Source organism: Hemicordylus capensis, chromosome 4, assembly GCF_027244095.1.
Source record: "Hemicordylus capensis ecotype Gifberg chromosome 4, rHemCap1.1.pri, whole genome shotgun sequence".
In the NCBI taxonomy this organism is placed as follows: Eukaryota; Metazoa; Chordata; class Lepidosauria; order Squamata; family Cordylidae; genus Hemicordylus; species Hemicordylus capensis.
In genome coordinates, this window is record NC_069660.1 from 77984885 (window position 1) to 78003918 (window position 19034).

General features: G+C 46.2%; 1 protein-coding gene across 2 annotated transcripts in view; it reads left to right on the forward strand.

The window, feature by feature from the left end:
* The window catches only part of FKBP5 (FKBP prolyl isomerase 5), a 94652-nt gene that overhangs the window by 65886 nt on the left and 9732 nt on the right, over positions 1-19034 (forward strand). The window contains exons 9-10 of one of the 2 annotated variants that reach the window (XM_053247500.1): positions 838-1023; positions 6158-6397. In XM_053247500.1, the coding sequence (XP_053103475.1) occupies positions 838-1023; positions 6158-6397 (426 nt within the window). The remainder of the gene's footprint in view (positions 1-837; positions 1024-6157; positions 6398-19034) is intronic. The other variant, XM_053247502.1, reaches the window with a different exon arrangement.

Consider the following 19034-nt stretch of genomic DNA (forward strand, 5'->3'; position numbering starts at 1 on the left):
GCCAAGTGTCTTCGCAGATTATTGCTAGATGGATACGGGCTTGTATTTCACTAGCCTATGAGTCTCTACACCTTCCAGCACCAGAACACATTCTGGCTCACTCTACTAGGGCAGCGTCCACATCTGCGGCCTTCTCAACCAACGCGCCAGTGCATGAAATATGCAGGGCCGCGACTTGGAAGGCTCCGTCAACATTTACAAAGCACTATAAAATTGATCTATATGTGTCTTCTCAAGCTGCATTTGGACGCAGAGTGCTTCAACAGGTTCTTCCCCTGGAGTAGGCACGGACACTCCCTCCCAGAGAGTTTTGGCCAGGGCTTTGGTATATCCAATGAGAGATGTCCTCAGCTCCAGGCATCAGAGAACAGAGCATTGCTTTCACTTACCGTGAAGGCTCCTTCTTGATGCTGGAGCCGAGGACATCTTGGCCCTCCCAGGCGGTGTCCTGGCCTACTCCACGGGAAACTTGAGCATATTACAAGAGCACAGCTAATAGTTCTAGAGGTTTCTGGGGTTCCTCTATCGTGTGTGTGTGTGTGTGTTAACGCTGGTTGTGTGTTAACGCTGGTTGTGTGTTAACGCTGGTTGTGTGTTAACGCTGGTTGTATACTACTTACTTCCATGCTATTTGCACATTTGGCCTAAAAGAACTGGGCGGGGTTATCCGTCCGGGGCTCTTAAGCCTAGTAACTAATTTTGATTAGTCCTGCCTGGGAGCACATGGACACGATAACCCAATGAGAGATGTCCTCGGCTCCAGCATCAAGAAGGAGCCTTCATGGTAAGTGAAACCAATGCTCCGTTTCTAATCTGACCTTTTTTACCCCATCCTAGGAAGGCAAGTATCTGCAGGCAGTGATTCAGTATGGGAAGATTGTATCCTGGTTAGAAATGGAATACGGCTTATCAGAAAGGGAATCTAAAGCTTCAGAATCCTTGTTGCTGGCAGCCTTCCTCAACCTTGCCATGTGCTACCTGAAGTTGCGGGAGTATGCTAAAGCTATTGAGTATTGCAATAAGGTAAAGGCACATCTGGCTGTGTGGAATGAGCAAGGTGATGGGAGTTAGTGGTTCTGTCTTGTGCGATTTCCTTTTCTTTCCATCAGCAATTTTGACCAGAATCAATCTACTTATCAGAGACAGAAGCCAAAACATGTTACTATTTTAGTTTCTGAGCTTTTTCAGTGTGACTGCTTTAAAAACCTTAATTTACTAACATTCCTGTGCTGGTGGATTTTGCTATAACTTCCTGTAGAAAACAGGAATGTGGTATATTGGAAGCTAAGGGCAGATTTGCACAAGTAGTTCAATTCAACAAACCCATTATTTGTATTTAATTCCCCTCAGTGCAAACAGTATGGAAGTTATTACAGTGAATTATCAGGATTCCTCATTAAAGAGCCTGACCCCTGTACTGTTCATTCTTTGGAACATTACAGAAGTAGGACCTGCTATTCTCAGAGTGCCCTTCTTGATTACAGGGAATATAATTGTCTTCATGCACAGTAGAAAACTGAGCCAGAAAGAATTCTGGGGTATCTCCACATGACTTGACTGTACATGATCTACCCCCTGGGGGCATTATGTCCTTTTGTCTTTTAACATGTGCAAACAGTACAGAATTGCTACATAAATACTGTTCACGTGAACAGTATTTAACTAATTTTCATGTTATAACAATTTTCATGGCCAACATGCTACTTCATCAGATGTATATAGAACACACATTCTTGTAGCTTAACACTGGCTGGGTTCACATGACCACTTTTCTGGCCCCAGAGGTTAGCCATGATTGGCAGGTGCATCCACCAAACAATCACTGTCATTGCCAGGTTGCTGTGCCGCACCAGCCACACACTCTCAGGGGAGTAGATTGCAGCAGCCATTGGCCTCCAGGGACTGTGATACTACCCAGCAGCCCTCCCATTGCCCCTTGTGCTGCCCTCACCCTAAAAAGCTTTTAGTGCATCACTAAACATGCTCGCATTGGCTGTGATGCCAGAGGGGGCTGCTGAAGCAGCTCCAAACAACACTTGGCAATCTGTGGAGAGCTTCGGAACCTGTCGGCAAGTACATGGATGCAGGGAAGCATTTGGAGTGAGCAGCAGCAGGCACTGTAACCCCTTCCCCACCACCCCCAAACCCCAGGATTGGATTAGGCAAATGCACAGACCCCAGAGCATCTTGGTCAGTAGCTTGACTAGTCTCTGCTGCCATACGGGGGGCATCGCCTGTGTCCACGATGAGCAGGTGTGCGTCCCAGGAGAGGGAGGGCAAGGATGGGCCATTCCCTGAACCCAGCCTCTCTGACGTTGGAAGCCCTCCTGAGACAGCCAGAGAACAGCTCTGCTGCAGCCCTTTTGCAGTTTGGCCAGGTTAACAGGGAGGGGAGCACATAGCAATGACTTTGTGTTCCCGTCCCTGGCCTGGCCACAGTTTTTTTAACCTCTTGTTAGAGCTCAATTATTCAGAGGGGATTTTGGCCCCTGTCAAAGTCAGAAACAGGGAGGAAGCCTTTTTTGACCAAGTGCACCCTTGGTCAGAAGGAACCACCTGTGCAACCCCTCTCATCCCTGTTCACATGTACAAGTTCATGTGTATGTGCGCACACACACAAACACACACACTGTCCCCCCCCTCCCCCAAGTGGGCAAGCAGCATCCCATGGCACTGGTCCACAGGCAGTGAACCTGGCTGCTGTTGCATGAGCAGCCAAGTCTCTCTGCTGGCATCTATCAGTGGAGTATGGGGCTGCACTGCTGGTTACCTGGAGACCTGCGGAGCACGGTAGGGCATTTCCCCCACAGTTCTAAAGGCTCTTTTTCATTGTTTTCCAAGCCTCCAGGAACCCTGAGTCCCATTGACTCAATATTATCCATGTTTCCGTTATCCATGGTTTTAGCACAGAACAGATCCCCTGTGGATTCACCTGTAGTGTGCAGATAGCCAGGAGAGGTGCAGGTTCACATGATCAGTGGATCCTGATTAGGGCATTAAACCCAGATCTTATCCTAGAGCAAATATCCCTGTTAATTCCACAAAAGTTACCTGGAATTGTTGCTGCACGCAGGTTCACATGATCAAACCAATATTTGGCAAACCTCTTTAACCAGAAATTATTATTCTTAATTTGATTTCTATACCGCCCTTCCAAAAATGGCTCAGGGCGGTTTACACAGAGAAATAATAAATAAATAAGATGGATCCCTGTCCCCAAAGGGCTCACACTCTAAAAAGAAACATAAGACACCAGCAACAGCCACTGGAAGTACTGTGCTGGGGGTGGATAGGGCCAGTTACTCTCCCCCAGCTAAATAAAGAGAATCACCATGGTAAAAGGTGCCTCTTTGCCCAGTTAGCAGAGGATAGGATCACAATATGTTTGTGAGAACCTGACCAGCATAAAACAAAATATTGTAGGTATCATGAAATGAGATTATTCTCAGTTTTATTGTCAACACATATATGAACTGTGAACACTGCAATTGTATTCTTAAATCATAATATGTCATTGCAACAGAGATTTATCCACAGTGTATGGGGTTACCCTGCAGTTTGTCATTAATAGCTATAGTACTATAGAATGAGCCACATTCTGGTTTAGGATAGACTTGTGCAGAAAAGACTCCTATTACATATTCAAGAGGCAAATCTTTGAATGTAACACAGCTTAAAGATTTTTAAAACAAGACAAAACATTTAAATTAGATAAATATGCAAAAAAGTAAGGCATGCCCTTACGGATAAAACTATAAATATCTGAGGTATGTGAGTCATCATCTAAACATTGCCCGTAAGTTCTCTTTGGGGCCTCTGGAAGCGTTAAGCATAATATCCGTTTGCATTTAGTCACTGTATCATATTACTCTTCTGGAATGTTCTGTTTGTAGCTATAGATGGCTTGTCATCTACAACATATACATTTCCAACTAGTTTTGGACACAAAATCCATTTTGTAGAGTAATACAGATATTTCCACCATTTTAGTGCCAGAATGCTGGACAGAGATTTAGAAATTCTGCTTTTTTTGGTTTCAAAAAGATGTAAATATTCACATTGGCATTTTAAATATTCTTTGCTGGATTCAATAATATTGAAGCTCTTGTATCGTGTGTGCGTGCTTGCGCAGACACGTGCTCGCTCTCTCAAAGCACTTGATAAATACACATAGCTTCTGGATTTGGATTTCTGGTTATGTTCAGATGTCAGTTACTCCATGCAAACTTCAGGATGTGCAGCAGCTAGACAGTGAGGCTATTCACACATGTGTGCAAAACTGGGCTAAGGGAGCCCAGCCCAGTTTTGCACGTGTGTGTGAATAGCCTCACTGACTAGCTGCTGCCATCCTGAAATTTGCATGGATTTTATACAAGGGAGCCCAGCCCAATTTGGCTCGCTTGTGTGTACACCAGGATTGGGCCGATCACAGCGGCAAACTCGCCTATAAATTCTCCCTTTAAAACGAGGTTAAGGGAGCAAACGCTCCCTTAACCTCATTTTTAAGAACATCTGTCAGCCGTCTGTCAGGTAGACTGACAGCTAGCAGACTCGGGGAGGGGGGAGCCCCATAATGCACTGTGCTCTCATGCAGGCATAATTGGAGCTCCAGGGGTCAGGGTGCTATGGGGCAACACATCCTGGCACCCCAACCCTCGGAGCTGCTGGCAGCAGGTGGTGCTCGTCTGGGCAGGTAATCCACCCACCCAGGGAAGGCAGAATGATCGTCTTTGGGAAGGTAAGCTCTTTAGTGCTTCCTCCCTGCAAACCCACCCTGCAGCCCTTTCTCACTGCTTGTAAGAAAGGGCTCAGTGTACGCAATTTTAAAATGTTATCTTCCTATCTTTAAAACAGTTGAAGACTAGTTTTATTACACTGCATAGTAGTTAATCACTGGTATCTAGAAACTCGGCTTTGTTATTTGACTATGTTTTGGATCCAAAGACCCAGGTATGTCAGCACTTCCATGTGCATTGAGGTATATTTGTTTCTGATTCCCTCCCCTGGCTACAGCTCTCCACACTACATTGTGTGTCTCTCTGGAACCTCTCGCAACCCTCTGAACCAGATTTTCAGAGGCCATGAGGACTATAGCTGGTGGGGAAGAAGATTAGCAAGCACAATAGTGCCTTCTTCTGTTCACACAGAAATCCTCTTCAGTTTTAAACATATACTTTTTAAAATTTTAGCTTATACTGCTTGCATTTTTAATTGAAGGTTTGGGTGCTGTCCCTATAGCGTATTGTCAGAGTGATATGTACCACCTCTTTAAAAGCTCATCACATTGACCTCTCTCTCGTGGCTAAGCATTTGGCAGAAACTTCTTATGTACATATTCTAGGGTTTTTTCCCCTAGGAAGCCATGTACTGAAAAACATGAACCTCTTTTTTTCTGTTTCCAAAAATCAAAACTCAGACTCTCAGGAAACCCCATTAATACTGAATTAGAACATAAGAACAACCTTTCTGGATCAGGCCCAAGGCCCATCTAGTCCAGCATCCTGTTTCCCACAGGGGCCCACCAACTGAATTCCATGTTTTGCCTTCTACAGGACAGTCAAAGCCAATAACTAATTTTATTTTCTCCCTATATCTTTTTCTTGAGTTAGTAGAAGCACAAGAAAGGGAGAAGTAGGGGGAAGTACACCCCACACATGAGTATAACTCGCACCCAAGTATTCCCCATAGAAAATCACTTCTGGGGGAAAAAAACAACCTCTGCATACCCTGCACCTATGTAAAACCCATGGAGTATATGGCAAGAAGCTGCTTCATCTGCTCTCCCAATGGAACTTGCCACCACTGCTCCTGAAGCCAAGGGGTGTCTTGGGGATGCAGGTTGGTGAATCCTAGGGGAGATGGGAGACTCTCCATGCATCTCTCCCCCCACCCACTATGCTTTTACCACTGGGACTTCCCCATCTTGAATGTAATATACTGAATGTAAATGGTAGTGCCATTGATAGGGGAGGAGAAATGACTACTGTGGCAGCTGGGTGTGTGTGGTGTGTGTGTCCTGCACCCTTAGATCCCTGAAGTCCCTTTTGGCAGATGCAAAAAAACCCCTGTATACCCTGTGGTGTATATGTGCAAAAATTCAGTAAGCTGTGCTGTTCAAGTTATATCCAATAGTGAATGAGGATATTTGTCTTTGCAGGCATTAGCACTGGACCAGAGCAATGAAAAGGGCCTGTACAGGAGGGGTGAAGCACGGCTACTTATGAATGAATTTGAATTGGCAAAATGTGACTTTCAGAGAGTGCTAGAAGTAAATCCTCAAAACAAGGCAGCCAAGTCTCAGATCACCGTGTGTCATAAGAAGACGAAGGAGCACAATGATCGTGATCGGAAGATATACGCCAACATGTTCAAGAAATTTGCAGAGAGAGATGCAAAGGTTTGCACTATGCCAATATGACTGTCTCCTACCCATTGTCAGCTTTTAGCTACATATACTGAGGATTTCTGTCTAAAATTATAATGCCTTATTTGTATTTCTGGAGATCAAATTCAGCAGGGCACAGAGCACAAATGTCTTCATATAACTGAGAACTAGCTTATCTCAGGAGGAAACCACTTGTAGAATAAGCAGTAAGGTTGTTGTCTGATCCTAACCCAGAGATATTGCCTCTTGCATTTAATGGTACAGGTTGAGTATCCCTTATCCAAACTGCTTGGGACCAGAAGTGTTCTGGATTTCAGAGCTTTCCTGATTTTGGAATATTTGCATACTGTAATGAAATATCTTGGGCATGGGAGCCAAGTCTAAACATGAGAAGTTACTGTACACTGTATTTTTTTTAAAAAGGTTTTATTTAAAGTCTCTAGCGCCAGAGCGAGCGAGCTGAGGCGTTTTGTTTTTTGTTTTGTTATGAGGCGCTCAGCTGCAACAAGACGTAAGAACAGCTCTGCTGGATCAGGCCCAAGGCCCATCTAGTTTAGCATCCTGTTTCGCACAGTGGCCCACCAGATGCCGCTGGAAGCCACAGGCAGGACTTGGGGGCAAGAGGGCAGGGCATGAGGGCAGAGCGCAGTCGGTGCTGCGGGTGGACACTTTGGTGGTTTCCGGATTTTGGAGCATTCCGGATTACAGATGTCCGGATTAGGGATACTTGACCTGTACAGGGGAAATGAGCCATTATGTGGAAAAGGTGACTCCTGCAGTGCAATATCAGTGCATTTGCCTGCCTGCCTCTTGCATTTGCTATGAAGGGATCAAAGAGGAGACTGCTGCAGCACTGAGGCAGGCAGAAGTTAAATGATCCTTGTGGCTAGGCATCATTCCCAACATTGGGGCTCTGTGTCTGTACAGTTGCCCCCACAGAAGGATTCGACAGCTCCACAAGGCGCTCGTAGCCCCACCCTTCACATGCAGAGCGCGCTCTGTCTTCCTAGGTGGCAAGTGTCTTGTCTCTTCCGTTCCTTTCAGTCTGCCATGCTGTGCACTTTCCTTTGGATTCACTCTGCATCCTCGGTTCCTAGGAAAAAGAACTAGTTAGTGAATTTTCTTGGTATTTTTTGACGTGGGACTGACTTCTTGATTTCCCTATCTGTTTTTCGTCTAATTTTGTTAACGGTGAATTTTTGAACTTTGAACTTGGATTATCCACAACCAACTCTTTTGCTTATCATTTGGCTTCATTTATGTTGGTAATTATTTCAGATTTTGAATTTTGACTGCCCTTGACCTACTTTTTTGTCTATCATTTTGGCTTTCAACTACTTTCATGTTTTCTTGTTTCTGACTCCTGCTGCTTCAACCTTGCTTTCACCTTCTCACATTTTCCTGCCCCCTCAGCTTTGACTCATGGACAATGTTTAAATGTTGCTCCTCAAGCCTTGGAACGTTACCATCTTCTGACCGCCACAAGCTCTATCTGTTCTGCTTAGGAGAGGACCATAACATAAGAACTTGCAAGATCAGCCTGTTCTTCTCCAAGCAGACTAAGGAAGGCCGAGAACTAAGGTTGAGGGCTGCCCTCTACGAATCAGCCCTTTGACCTCCAGTGCCTTCATCCACATCAGTATTGAAGACAGTATCGATGCCAGGATCGTCAACTAACTCTGCCTCGTCCTCTCTTTATAAACCCCCAGGGCATTTCTAAAGTGTCTGAGCACAGACACAAAAAGAAGAAGCACAGAGATTCTGACTCCTCTTCCTTGAAGCATTCTAAGCCTTCTGAGCGTCCTTTGGCTTCAGTGTCCAAGGCTCCACCAAAGATGTGATGGTCCGGAAAATCTATTCATCATTATCACTTTGCAAGAAAGTATCAAATTATATGGCCTGCATGTCCAAATTTCATTATGCTATATGGAAAGGCTTTAATAAGGACATGCAAGAAGCACCTGCTCACCTCCAGGCTCATTTTAAAGAATTTCTTATAAAGTCACTCTCGAACTAGGACATCAAGCTTGCCCATAATACTGGCATCCATACCGAACATTGCCACCTCATCTAATGCTCCAGTACTGAGCTCATCTCAGAGTCTACAACATCATGAGCCCATGGCTCCTTTAGCTCTGATGTCTGTACCAGGCTCTTCGGCACTGATAACTCAGTCTACCCTCCTTTAAAAAAGAAGCTGCCGCTTCACCTATTGGTTTCTGGGACTCAACCTGACCATAGCCTGCCTAAAATACCAAAGAAAAAGAGCCAAACTGAAAGACCCTTCAGCACCACTTAAGCCAAAAAATAAATTGGAGCTCACCATATAGGCAGTCTCTGCTAAACATACTCCAGCTCAAATACCAACTCTGCCATCAAGCCAACAGCAAACCTCAGATTCCAGCAGGACAAGGATCTCCCCAATCGATACACTTAGTGCCAACTCTTCCTCTGAAACCAAACAGGAAGCAAGACCCAATTTTTGAGCCTGAGGAGGACCCAATCTTCGAACTTGAGTAACCTAATGAGCAAATGGGTCCTCATTCTGACACTGAGGATCTCTGTTCCAATCCGGAAGACCCACCCTTGGAGGGGAACTGCAGGGGCCCACTCAGAACTGGACCATCTTCATTCAGATTCATTGCTCAAATTCCCATCAGGAATTTGAACACTACTACCCCACCATGAAATCTGGGTAGCAATACCACCCAGAATGGGATGCCTGGCAGCAAGGTGATGGATACTAGGATGCAAGAATATAAGAGCACTCTTACAACTCTGGAGAAGACTACAGTGTGGCTCAATACCAACACTCAGACTGGTTCTTGCCTACCCGAGAAAGTAGGGGACCCTAAAAGCCTGTTCCCAACCTTCCGTGGCTGGGCAAGGTAATTGAGAAGGTGGTGGCCTCCCAGCTCCAGACAGTCTTGGAGGAAACTGATTATCTAGTCCCATTTCAAACTGGCTTTCAGGCAGGCTATGGGGTGGAGACTGCCTTGGTCGGCCTGATGGATTATCTCCAATTGAGAATTGACAGAGGAAGTGTGACTCTGTTGGTCCTTTTGGACCTCTCAGCAGCTTTCAATACTATCGAACATAGTATCCTTCTAGAGCGTCTGAGGGGATTGGGAGTGGGAAGCACTACTTTGCAGTGGTTCTGCTCCTACCTCTCGGGCAGGTTCCAGATGGTGTCCCTTGAAGACTGTTGTTCTTAAAAATCTTAACTTCTGTATGGTGTCCCACAGGGCTCCATATTGTCTCTGATGTTTATCATCTACATGAAACCTCTGGGAGAGAGCATCAGGAGATTTTGGTGCAGGGTGTTATCAGTATGCTGATAACACCCAAATCTACTTCTCCATGTCAACATCATTGGGAGGGGGGATGACCTCCCTAAATGCCTGTCTGGAATCAGTAATGGGCTGGATGAGGAATAACAAACTGAGACTGAATCCAGATAAGATCGAGCTACTCATTGTGTGGGGTCGAAACTCTGGAGATGAGATTGATCTGCCTGTTCTGGGCAGATCAACCTCCCACGTGCTCTATGTGGGGCTGACCTTGTGTGTAGTCTGGAAACTTCAGCTGGTTCAGAATGTGGCAGCCAGGTTGGTCTCTGGGTCATCTCAGATAGACCATATTACTCCTGTATTGAAAGATCTACACTGGCCGCCGATAAGTTTCTGGGCAAAATACAAGGTGCTATTTATAACTTATAAAGCCATAAACGGCTTGGGCCCTGGGTATTTAAGAGTACATCTTCTTCTTTATGAGCCCCACCGCCCATTGAGATCATCAGGAGAGGTCCGTCTGCAGTTGCCATCGGCTTGTTTCATGGCTACTCGGGGACGAGCCTTCTCCGCTGCTGCTCCAGACTTTTGGAATGTGCTCTCTGCTGAAATAAGAGCCTCTCCATCTCTGACAACTTTAAAAAAGTTTTAAAAGATGCACCTATTCACCTAGGCTTCTAATTAAATATTGTTTTAACAGTTTTAGCATCGCTTAAAATATTGTTTTAAAATTTTAAATTGTTGTAATGTTTTAACTTGTACTATGTCATTTATTTTATTTTAACTAATGTTTTAGGTTTTGGTTTTTGTTGTAAACTGCCCAGTGACGTGAGTTTTGGGCAGTATAGAAGTGTGTTAAATAAACAAACAAACAAACAGCAGATGCTACCAGAAATGCCACAAGTTTTTGTGATGCCGACCAAACCTTTTTGAAAAGGAGGCTCTGCTCCCTACCTCCCCATCAAACCCAACACCCTCAGACCCAGAGAAGCCAGTCCTTTCAGTACCAACAGAGGAGGAGGAACACCCCAAAGATAATCCAGAGTCCAAAAGCGAAGGAGAGAATGCACTTTCCACTTTCTCTGAATTCGCTTTCATGGATTCATCTCCTAATGACCTTCGGGGATGAGACAGGGCTGGAGGGGGTTGGATTGTGCCAGGCCTTTTTTGCAAATATGTGTTTGGGCTCTCTTGAATGGGATGGTGTGGGGGGTGCATCCAGCAGTTCTGGGGCGGCTATTACTGTAGTGGTGGAAAAAAGAATTGATGCTAGCAGAGCGGTTGGCCATTATGGGGGAAGGGAAATCAATAATTTAGTAACTGAGCGTATATTTTTGAAGCTGGGAACTAAGGATAGATTGGGGACTCTGTTGGTGTACTGTCCACCCCACTGCCCAACTGACTCCCTAACTTAGCTGATGGAGTTTGTCTTGGAGTTGTGTTGGAGTCACCCAGACTTTTGGTCCTGGGGGACTTCAACGTCCACTTTGGGGCTGGCTTGTCTCTTGTAGCTCAGGAGTTCATAGTGGCCATGACAACTATGGGCCTATCCCAATTTGTTTCTGAACCAACACATGTTGCTGGCCACGCACTCGATTTGGTCTTTTCTTTGGATCGGGGGGGTGTTCCGTGGGTGGGGGAATCCAGTGGCTTCCCCATTGACATGGATGGACCACTACCTGGTTAAGGTTGGTTTCACAGCAATAATCCACCCCTGCAGAGGTCGTGGACCTATTAGGATTGTCTGTTTGAAAAGGCTGCTGGACCCAGTAGGATTCCAAAAAGCCTTGAGGGTTTTGACGTTGGTGCGGCTGGTGATTCTGTCCATGCTTGGTGGAAACCTAGAACAGGGAGCTCAACAGGGCAGTAGACATGATTGCTCCTAAGCGTCCCTTCCGACCTGCTTCAAAAATGGCCCCTGGGTATACTGAGGAGTTGTGGGGGCTAAAGTGGTTGGGTAGGTGATTAGAACACAAGTGGAGCAGAACTCGGTTTGAATCTGACAGGATGCAGCATGTGACCCATTTGAAGGCTTACACGGTAGTGGTGTGTGCAGCGAAAAAATGATTTTGGTTTGAGCACATTGCGTCTGCAGGTTCTTGTTCGGAAGAACTATCCTGGGTTGTGAGGAGTTTAATCTCTGCTCCTTCTGTTTTAAATCAGTTTGTGGGGTCGTTCTGCTGTCTGCAGTCTTTGCAGACAAAATCTCCTGACTTGGACTCCACTATTTCTTCAGGGTCTATGAAGGAGGTGTCCAGCAATCCCTCCTGCAATATTAGGTTGGATCAGTTTCAATCTGTGACTCCTGAGGATGTGGACAAGCTGCTTGGGATGGTGCGGCCTACTACTTGTTCTCTGGATCCTTGCCCAACTTTGCTGTTTCGGTCTAGCAGAGAGATTATTGCAGATGGCTTAGTTGATAATAAATGCATCACTGACGGAGGGTAGGGTGCCTCCTTGATTGAAGGAGGCAATGATTAGACTGCTTCTTAAGAATACTTTCCTGGACCCCTTAGCAATTGATAGTTACAGGCCAATCTCCCTTGGTTGGGCAAGGTGATTGAGAGGGTGGTGGCTGACCAGCTCCAGGTGGTTTTGGAGGAAACTGATTATCTAGACCCATTTCAAACTGGCTTTAGAGCTGGCTATAGGGTTGAGACACTCTTGGTCGGCCTGATGGATGACCTTTACCGGGGAATCGACAGTGTGATTCTGCTGGTTCTTTTGGATCTCTCGGCAGTGTTCGATACCATCGACCATGGTATTCTTCTAGATTGCCTGGGGGAGTTGGGGATAGGGGGCACTGCTTTGCAGTGGTTCCACTCCTTTCTCTCGGGTAGATTCCAGATGGTGGAGCTTGGTGACAGCTGCTCCTCACAACAGGAGCTGTTATATGGCATTCTGTAGGGCTCCATTCTGTCACCAGTGCTTTTTAATATCTACATGAAACTGCTGGGTGAGGTCATCTGGAGATTTGGTGCGGGGTGCTCTCAGTATGCTAATGATATCCAAATCTACTTATCCTTTTCATCTTTATCATCAGGAGAGCGGGATATAAATGTAATAAATAAATAATAAAATAAATGCCTGCCTACAGGCAGTAATGGGCTGGATGAGGGAGAACAAATTGAAGCTGAATCCAAGCAAGACGGAGGTGCTCATTTTAGGGGCTCAGAATTTCAGGGATGAGTTAGATCTTCCTGTGCTGGATGGGATTACACTCCCAGTTTGGGAGTACTCATGGACCCAGACCTCACCCTGGTATCTCAGGTGGAAGCCATGGCCAGGAGTGCTTTCTTTTAGCTTTGGCTGATCCTCCAGCTGCGCCCATTCCTTGAAGAACATGACCTCAAAACTGTGGTGCATCAACTGGTAACCTCCAAGCTCGACTATTGCAATGCGTTCTACGTGGGGCTGCCTTTGTACACAGGTCGGAAACTTCAGTTAGTTCAATATGTGGCAGCCAGATTGTTCTCTGGGACAACCCTGAGAGACCATATTATGCCTGTTTTGAAACAGTTACACTGGCTGCCGATATGTTTCTGGGCAAAATACAAAGTGCTGGTTATTACCTTTTTAAAGCCCTAAATGGCTTAGGTCCAGGTTATAGAGAGCACCTTCTTCTACATGATCCCCACCACACGTTAAGGTCATCTGAAGAGGTGCATCTCCAGTTCATCTGTGGTGACTCAGAGGCAGGCCTTCTCTGTAGCTGCCCCAGGGCTGTGGAATGCACTCCTGGCAGAAATCTGTTATCTGGATTCATTGCTGGCATTCAGGAGAGCCCTTAAAACCTATCTGTTGGCCTGGCCTTCTAGGGTTTTTAATTTGTTGTAAATTGTTTTTAACTGCTGTAAGTGTTCAGCCTGGTTCTCCAGGGTTTTTAACTGTTTAAATGTTTTAACTGTTAATTAGTTTTATGCTGTGTTTATAGTTTTGATTTTAACTGTTAATTGATTTTAATTGGTTTTATTTTGATGTAAACCGCCCTGAGCCTTTTTTGGAAGGGTGGTATATAAATCAAATAAATAAATGAATAAATAGTACACAAGTTACACTTCTCAGGAGGTCCAGGAGCTTTCAAGCGCCTACTCCTTGCTCCAACAGACCTAGCCATTGTTTCCGTAACCAAACACTTAAACCTCCTACTCCTTATTCATCTTCTGACCATTCTTTTCATGGCCAAAGGGACCCCCAGTACAGGAGGAAACAGCCATACCTCTACAACAAGACTCCGTTTTTTTCTTTTTTCTTTTTAAAGGGCAGCAGTCCTCCCTCTCTAAAAAAGAATGACTGCAACAACCTGGCCTGCATAGGAACCAGTCTCTCACCTTACCTTCAGGCATAGGAACAAATCATGATGGACTCCTGGGTGCTCACTATTAAACAGAATCGGTTATGCTCTAGAATTTTCTTCAACCCCCCCATCCCAGCCAGTCACCACCAAACCTACACCAGTCTTACAAGAAGAGGTTGCCTCGCTCCTGGAGAAAGACGTCATAGAACCGGTGCCAGACACAGCAAAGGTGGGTAATTACTTCCCATACTTGGCCATACCCAAGCACAATGGAGGCCTCTGTCCCATCCTCAGGGGACTGAACCACTGCATCACATATAAATGGTTGAGGATGATTACAGTCCCAGTCATTCTCTCTCTCCTTCAGAGAGGAACATGGTTTTCTTCCTTGGAGCAACGACATATTACCACCTGACCATATGACCTCAACACCTCTATTTCAAGAATGGCTCTTCAACTTACCAGTTCAAATTGCTTCCCTTTGGGCCTGGCCTCTGCACCCAGGGTCTTTACCAAATGCATGGCCCCAGTTGTGCCCTCCCTTCACCCCCCTGTGCCTAGCAGAGATGGTACACCATTCTGTGTTGTGGACAAACACACACCATCTTGCGGTAGGAAACCCATTCCATCCCCTGACTCCCAAATAAGTCTTGACGATGGATGCTTCAGAACATGGGGTGCACACACCCTCAACCTCCATCTAAATGGCCACTGGAGCCCAGTAGAATTGCATTACCACATAAATTGTCTAGAGCTGTTGGCTATCTTCAAAGCCCTAAGGGGTTTCCTCCTTATCTTTCATGGCTCTACAGTGACTATTGAGACAGACAATATCATGGCAAAAGCCTATATAAATAGGCAGGGGCACCAGTTCCAAGTCGCTTCCACGCCTAGCCATGACCATCTGGTACTGGTGCATCACTCACTGTATCACCCCAATTACGATTCATATCAAAGCAGATGCCCTAAGCAAGTCAGGAATCAACACTTATGAATGGCAACTAGACAAATTGACACTGAAATTCCTCTTCAAGATGGAGCAGCCGATTGACCTTTTCACATCCCCTGAGAACCAATAATGCCACCATTTTCTGCTCCAGGGATTCAGACAGAACTCATTAGGGGATGAGTTCTCAGTTAGTTGGAGGAGACATTTTGTTTATCTTTTTCCACAGATACTGCTGCTCCCCAAAATCCTCCTCAAAATTCAATGAAAGGAATCAGACTGCATCCTCATGACACCCTGGTGGCCATACAGACCCTGGTTTCCCCGACTTCTGCAAATGTCATCCAGCAGCTACCTACTTCTCCCACTACACACATCTCTCCTCTTGCAGGCCACAGGACAAATCCTCCATCTGAACCTTCACAAACTACTACTCACAGCCTGGCAGATATGACCTCATTCCCTCAGAGACTCCAAGCAGTCCTCATAATGGCTGCCCAAAACTAGACAATGTGGAAATCCTACAGTCAGAAATGGAAATGTTTCCTAACATCCCTGAACTCTAACAATCTCAATGTCCCCACCCTAACCTCCAAGGACATTTGCTCTTACTTATTACACTTCAAAGAGTCGGGGTTGAAGACATCCCTCCCCGTGAGTTCACTTAGCTCATAGTGGCTCACACCCCTAAACACACACCTTACTGGTTTCGGCACCCAACAGTAAAACAGTTCATGAAAAGCCTCATGCACCTTTACCTGGGTAACCCTATCATGGCATTGGCATGGCACCACTCACTTGTGATCTCCTGACTGATGGCACTTCCCTTTGAACCTTTAGCAACTACAGACCATTGCCTCATCTTCTGGAAGGTCCCTTTCCTCATCGCCATTGCTTTGGTTTATCGGGTTAGTGAGCTTCGGGCATTGAGAGTGGACCCCCCGCCCCCACCTCATATTCCATTAAGAAAAAGTGCTCTCTTACCTGGACATTGCCTTCCTCCAAAAAGTGGTGTCTGCCTTTCATCGCTCTGTCACTCATGTTCCTGGCCTTCCCAGACCCCAAAGACTCAGCTCAGCATTGTTTGCACATCCTCTATGTCAAGAGGGCTCTAACATTCTATGTACACTTCACAGCTCTATGGCAGACCTTTACCTCCTTGCTTGTGTCCTATGAAGGCCAGTGGAAAGGCACCCAGGTTTCCGCTCAAACTTTGTCTCAATGGGTTGTCAGCACCATCCAGCTATGCTACCAGCTTGCGAAGAAGCCGTTGCCCATGGGCATCAAGGCATGTTCAACGAGGGCCATAGCCATGTCCGTGGCATTTGACAGGTCAGTGCCAATGGACATAATCTGCCAGGCTGCGACATGATCCTCTCCACACTATTCATCCAGCATTATGCTCTGGATGTCCAAGCCATTATAGCTTATGATGCGCACAAATGGATAATGCACAGATACCATGTTGAAGAACAGGTTGCTTACCTATAATTTTTGTGGTTCTAGTGGTCATCTGTGCTCTTGCACACCCTCCCAACTTCCCCTCAGTAGTTATCTAGTATGGCGGACTCAGGCAGTGAGGAGGGAAAGGGTGATACATGCTCATGAGGGAAGGGGGCAGAGCTCCCGCCAAAACTACAGAGAAGATAGGAGCTTGGAATGTTCCCAGAGTGGTATCTGTGCAGGTGCAAAGCCCAAATGTATAAGAGCACAGATGACCACTAGAAGAACCAAAGTTACAGGTAAGCAGCTTGTCATTCTTTCATACAAAAACATTCAGTGCACATAGAAACTAGCATGTCAAGGTGAAAGCTAAGTTGCTATCTTTCTCCTGACATGCAGCACAGCAGTGACTAGGGCCCCTTGGTGGAAGAAATTGTGGGATAACTTCCTTTATCATTTTGTTATTTTGAGGCAGCTGTTTCAGGCCTTATCTGCCAAGCCTCTGCTTTAACATGAACAGCAATAGGAGAGAGAATTTTGGATCAACAATGAAGCTGTAAAGGTGTCTGGTGTGATCCTTAAGTCACTTCACTCATGGGTTCTCCTTGAGACTCTGTCTCTCTTGAGCTTCCATTGGTGTAGTGAGGCAGGCTTAGACTGCCAGACTTTTCTGTCCTCTTCACATATTGCTTTGTTTTACAGTGGAAGTCTGTGGGTTTTGGCTTTTTTGTGGGGAGGAGAACACTGTCTGCCATGTCTCCCAACTCCACTCTTATTGACAGCATGCATCCCTAACTTCTGCTAACTTGGCAAAGAGGCACCTTTTAACGTGGTGATTCTCTTTTATTTAGCAGAGGGAGAGTAACTGGCTCTATCCACCCCAGCACAGTACCCCCAGTGACTGTTGCTGGTGTCTATCTTATGTTTCTTTTTAGATTGTGAGCCCTTTGGGGACAGGGAGCCATCCTTATTTATTTATTACTATCTGACCCCGCACAGAGCATCTGTGCGCTCTTTGGGGCCGGCAGTTACCACTCCCCCCCTCCCACCTTCTGCCCCAGTCTCCACTTCCAGGCCCAGCCACCTCTCCTCCCCACCGCCACTCCTGCCCCCACCCCCCCAGGCCTTGCCTCCATGGCTGGGCTGGGCCCGCCACGGCCTCTGGCCTCTGCTGCCAGGCCTGCCGCTGCCATGGCAACCAATTCTCCTGGGTGCGCCTCACATATAGATAGACTAGCCCAGGGATTCTCAACGTTGGGTCCCCAGATGTTATTGGACTTCAACTCCCATAATCCCCGGCCCCAGTGGCCTTTGGTTGGGGATTGTGGGAGTTGAAGTCCAAGAACATCTGGGGACCCAACGTTGAGAATCCCTGGACTAGCCAACCCCGCACAGAGCATCTGTGTGCTCTTTGGGGTCGGCGGTTACCTCTCCCCCCCGCCCCACCTTCTGCCCCAGTCTCCGGCCGCCTCTGCGGCCGGGCCCAGACTGCTGCCTGCTGGGCTGAGTGCCGCTTTTGCGGCTGGCCTGCCACTGCCTCTAGCCTCCTGGGTGTGCCTCAGCCAATCAGGCGCGTCTGCCGCCCAGCCAATCAGCTGGGCACCGGGATAGAAATCAAATAAATAAATAATAAAATAAATATCTCATTCTGTTATGTTAAAGAGCTGCATTCTACCCTCCATTCTGGCAGGCTGGTTGTGTCTGACAGAGCCAGTGCATCTTTAAGGGCTGGCTGCAGTAGTAGCAGGGGTTCTCTATGTAGAGGTAGTTGGCTGAGCTTTCCTTGGGTGCTAGATTCCCAGGCTTCTCTTGGGAAGGCACTTGGCTTGGCTGGTGCTTTCTGAGCAGCATGGAGAGGAGGCAACTCAGTCTGTAGAATACAGGTTTTGGTATCCTACCACAGAAAGGTGGTGGTGGTTTTTAATGGAACATTCAGATATTTGATCAAGTTCGATGCCCAAAATGGCACAATCAAAGGGATGTTAAGCATGTTCAGGTCACATTACAATCAATGAAGCTTGGGCACATAGTTAAGTGCTTGTTTCAGTGGTGCTTAAGAGCACTTTAACTGTAACTCCGGACCAGGCATAGAGATGGGGCTTTCTCACTGTTGACAGCAGCAGGAGAAAATACCCTGTGTGCTTATAGCCGTGGGAGATTTGTGTATGTATGGAGCTCTGCATTACAACCAATATCTGGAAGCATTTAGTACTGCAAGACCCAGAAACTTTCATTTTTTATTTTAGGAAATGGTTTATGTGGTGTTCCCCCTTGCAGCTATTAGCTAAGAACACTAATAAAACTAGTGCAACTACCTTGTTTCTTTCTTAGCTATGGAAGCAGAGGTGGTTGTTTTTGGAGGCATTTCGGTTTACTTATGTTAATGAGAGACCGCTCCAGATAAACGTTCTGCAAAACAATGATCAGTGTGGGTGCACTTGCTCCTTCTGTCATCTCACAGTTCCTTGTACATATTCAAAGAGAAGCTGCCAAAGAGGGAAGTCTGTCCTTCCTGTCCCTTTCTACATTCATACAGAAAGTTCTGATATTGAGTGCATTATAGTTACAGGTAACTTTCATTTCCCATATTGAGTTTCATATGCCCAGCTTTGCATCCAGCATCCAAGGAACTGGATTTTTAAAATATTGCTGGGAAGTAATTTATTTTGCATT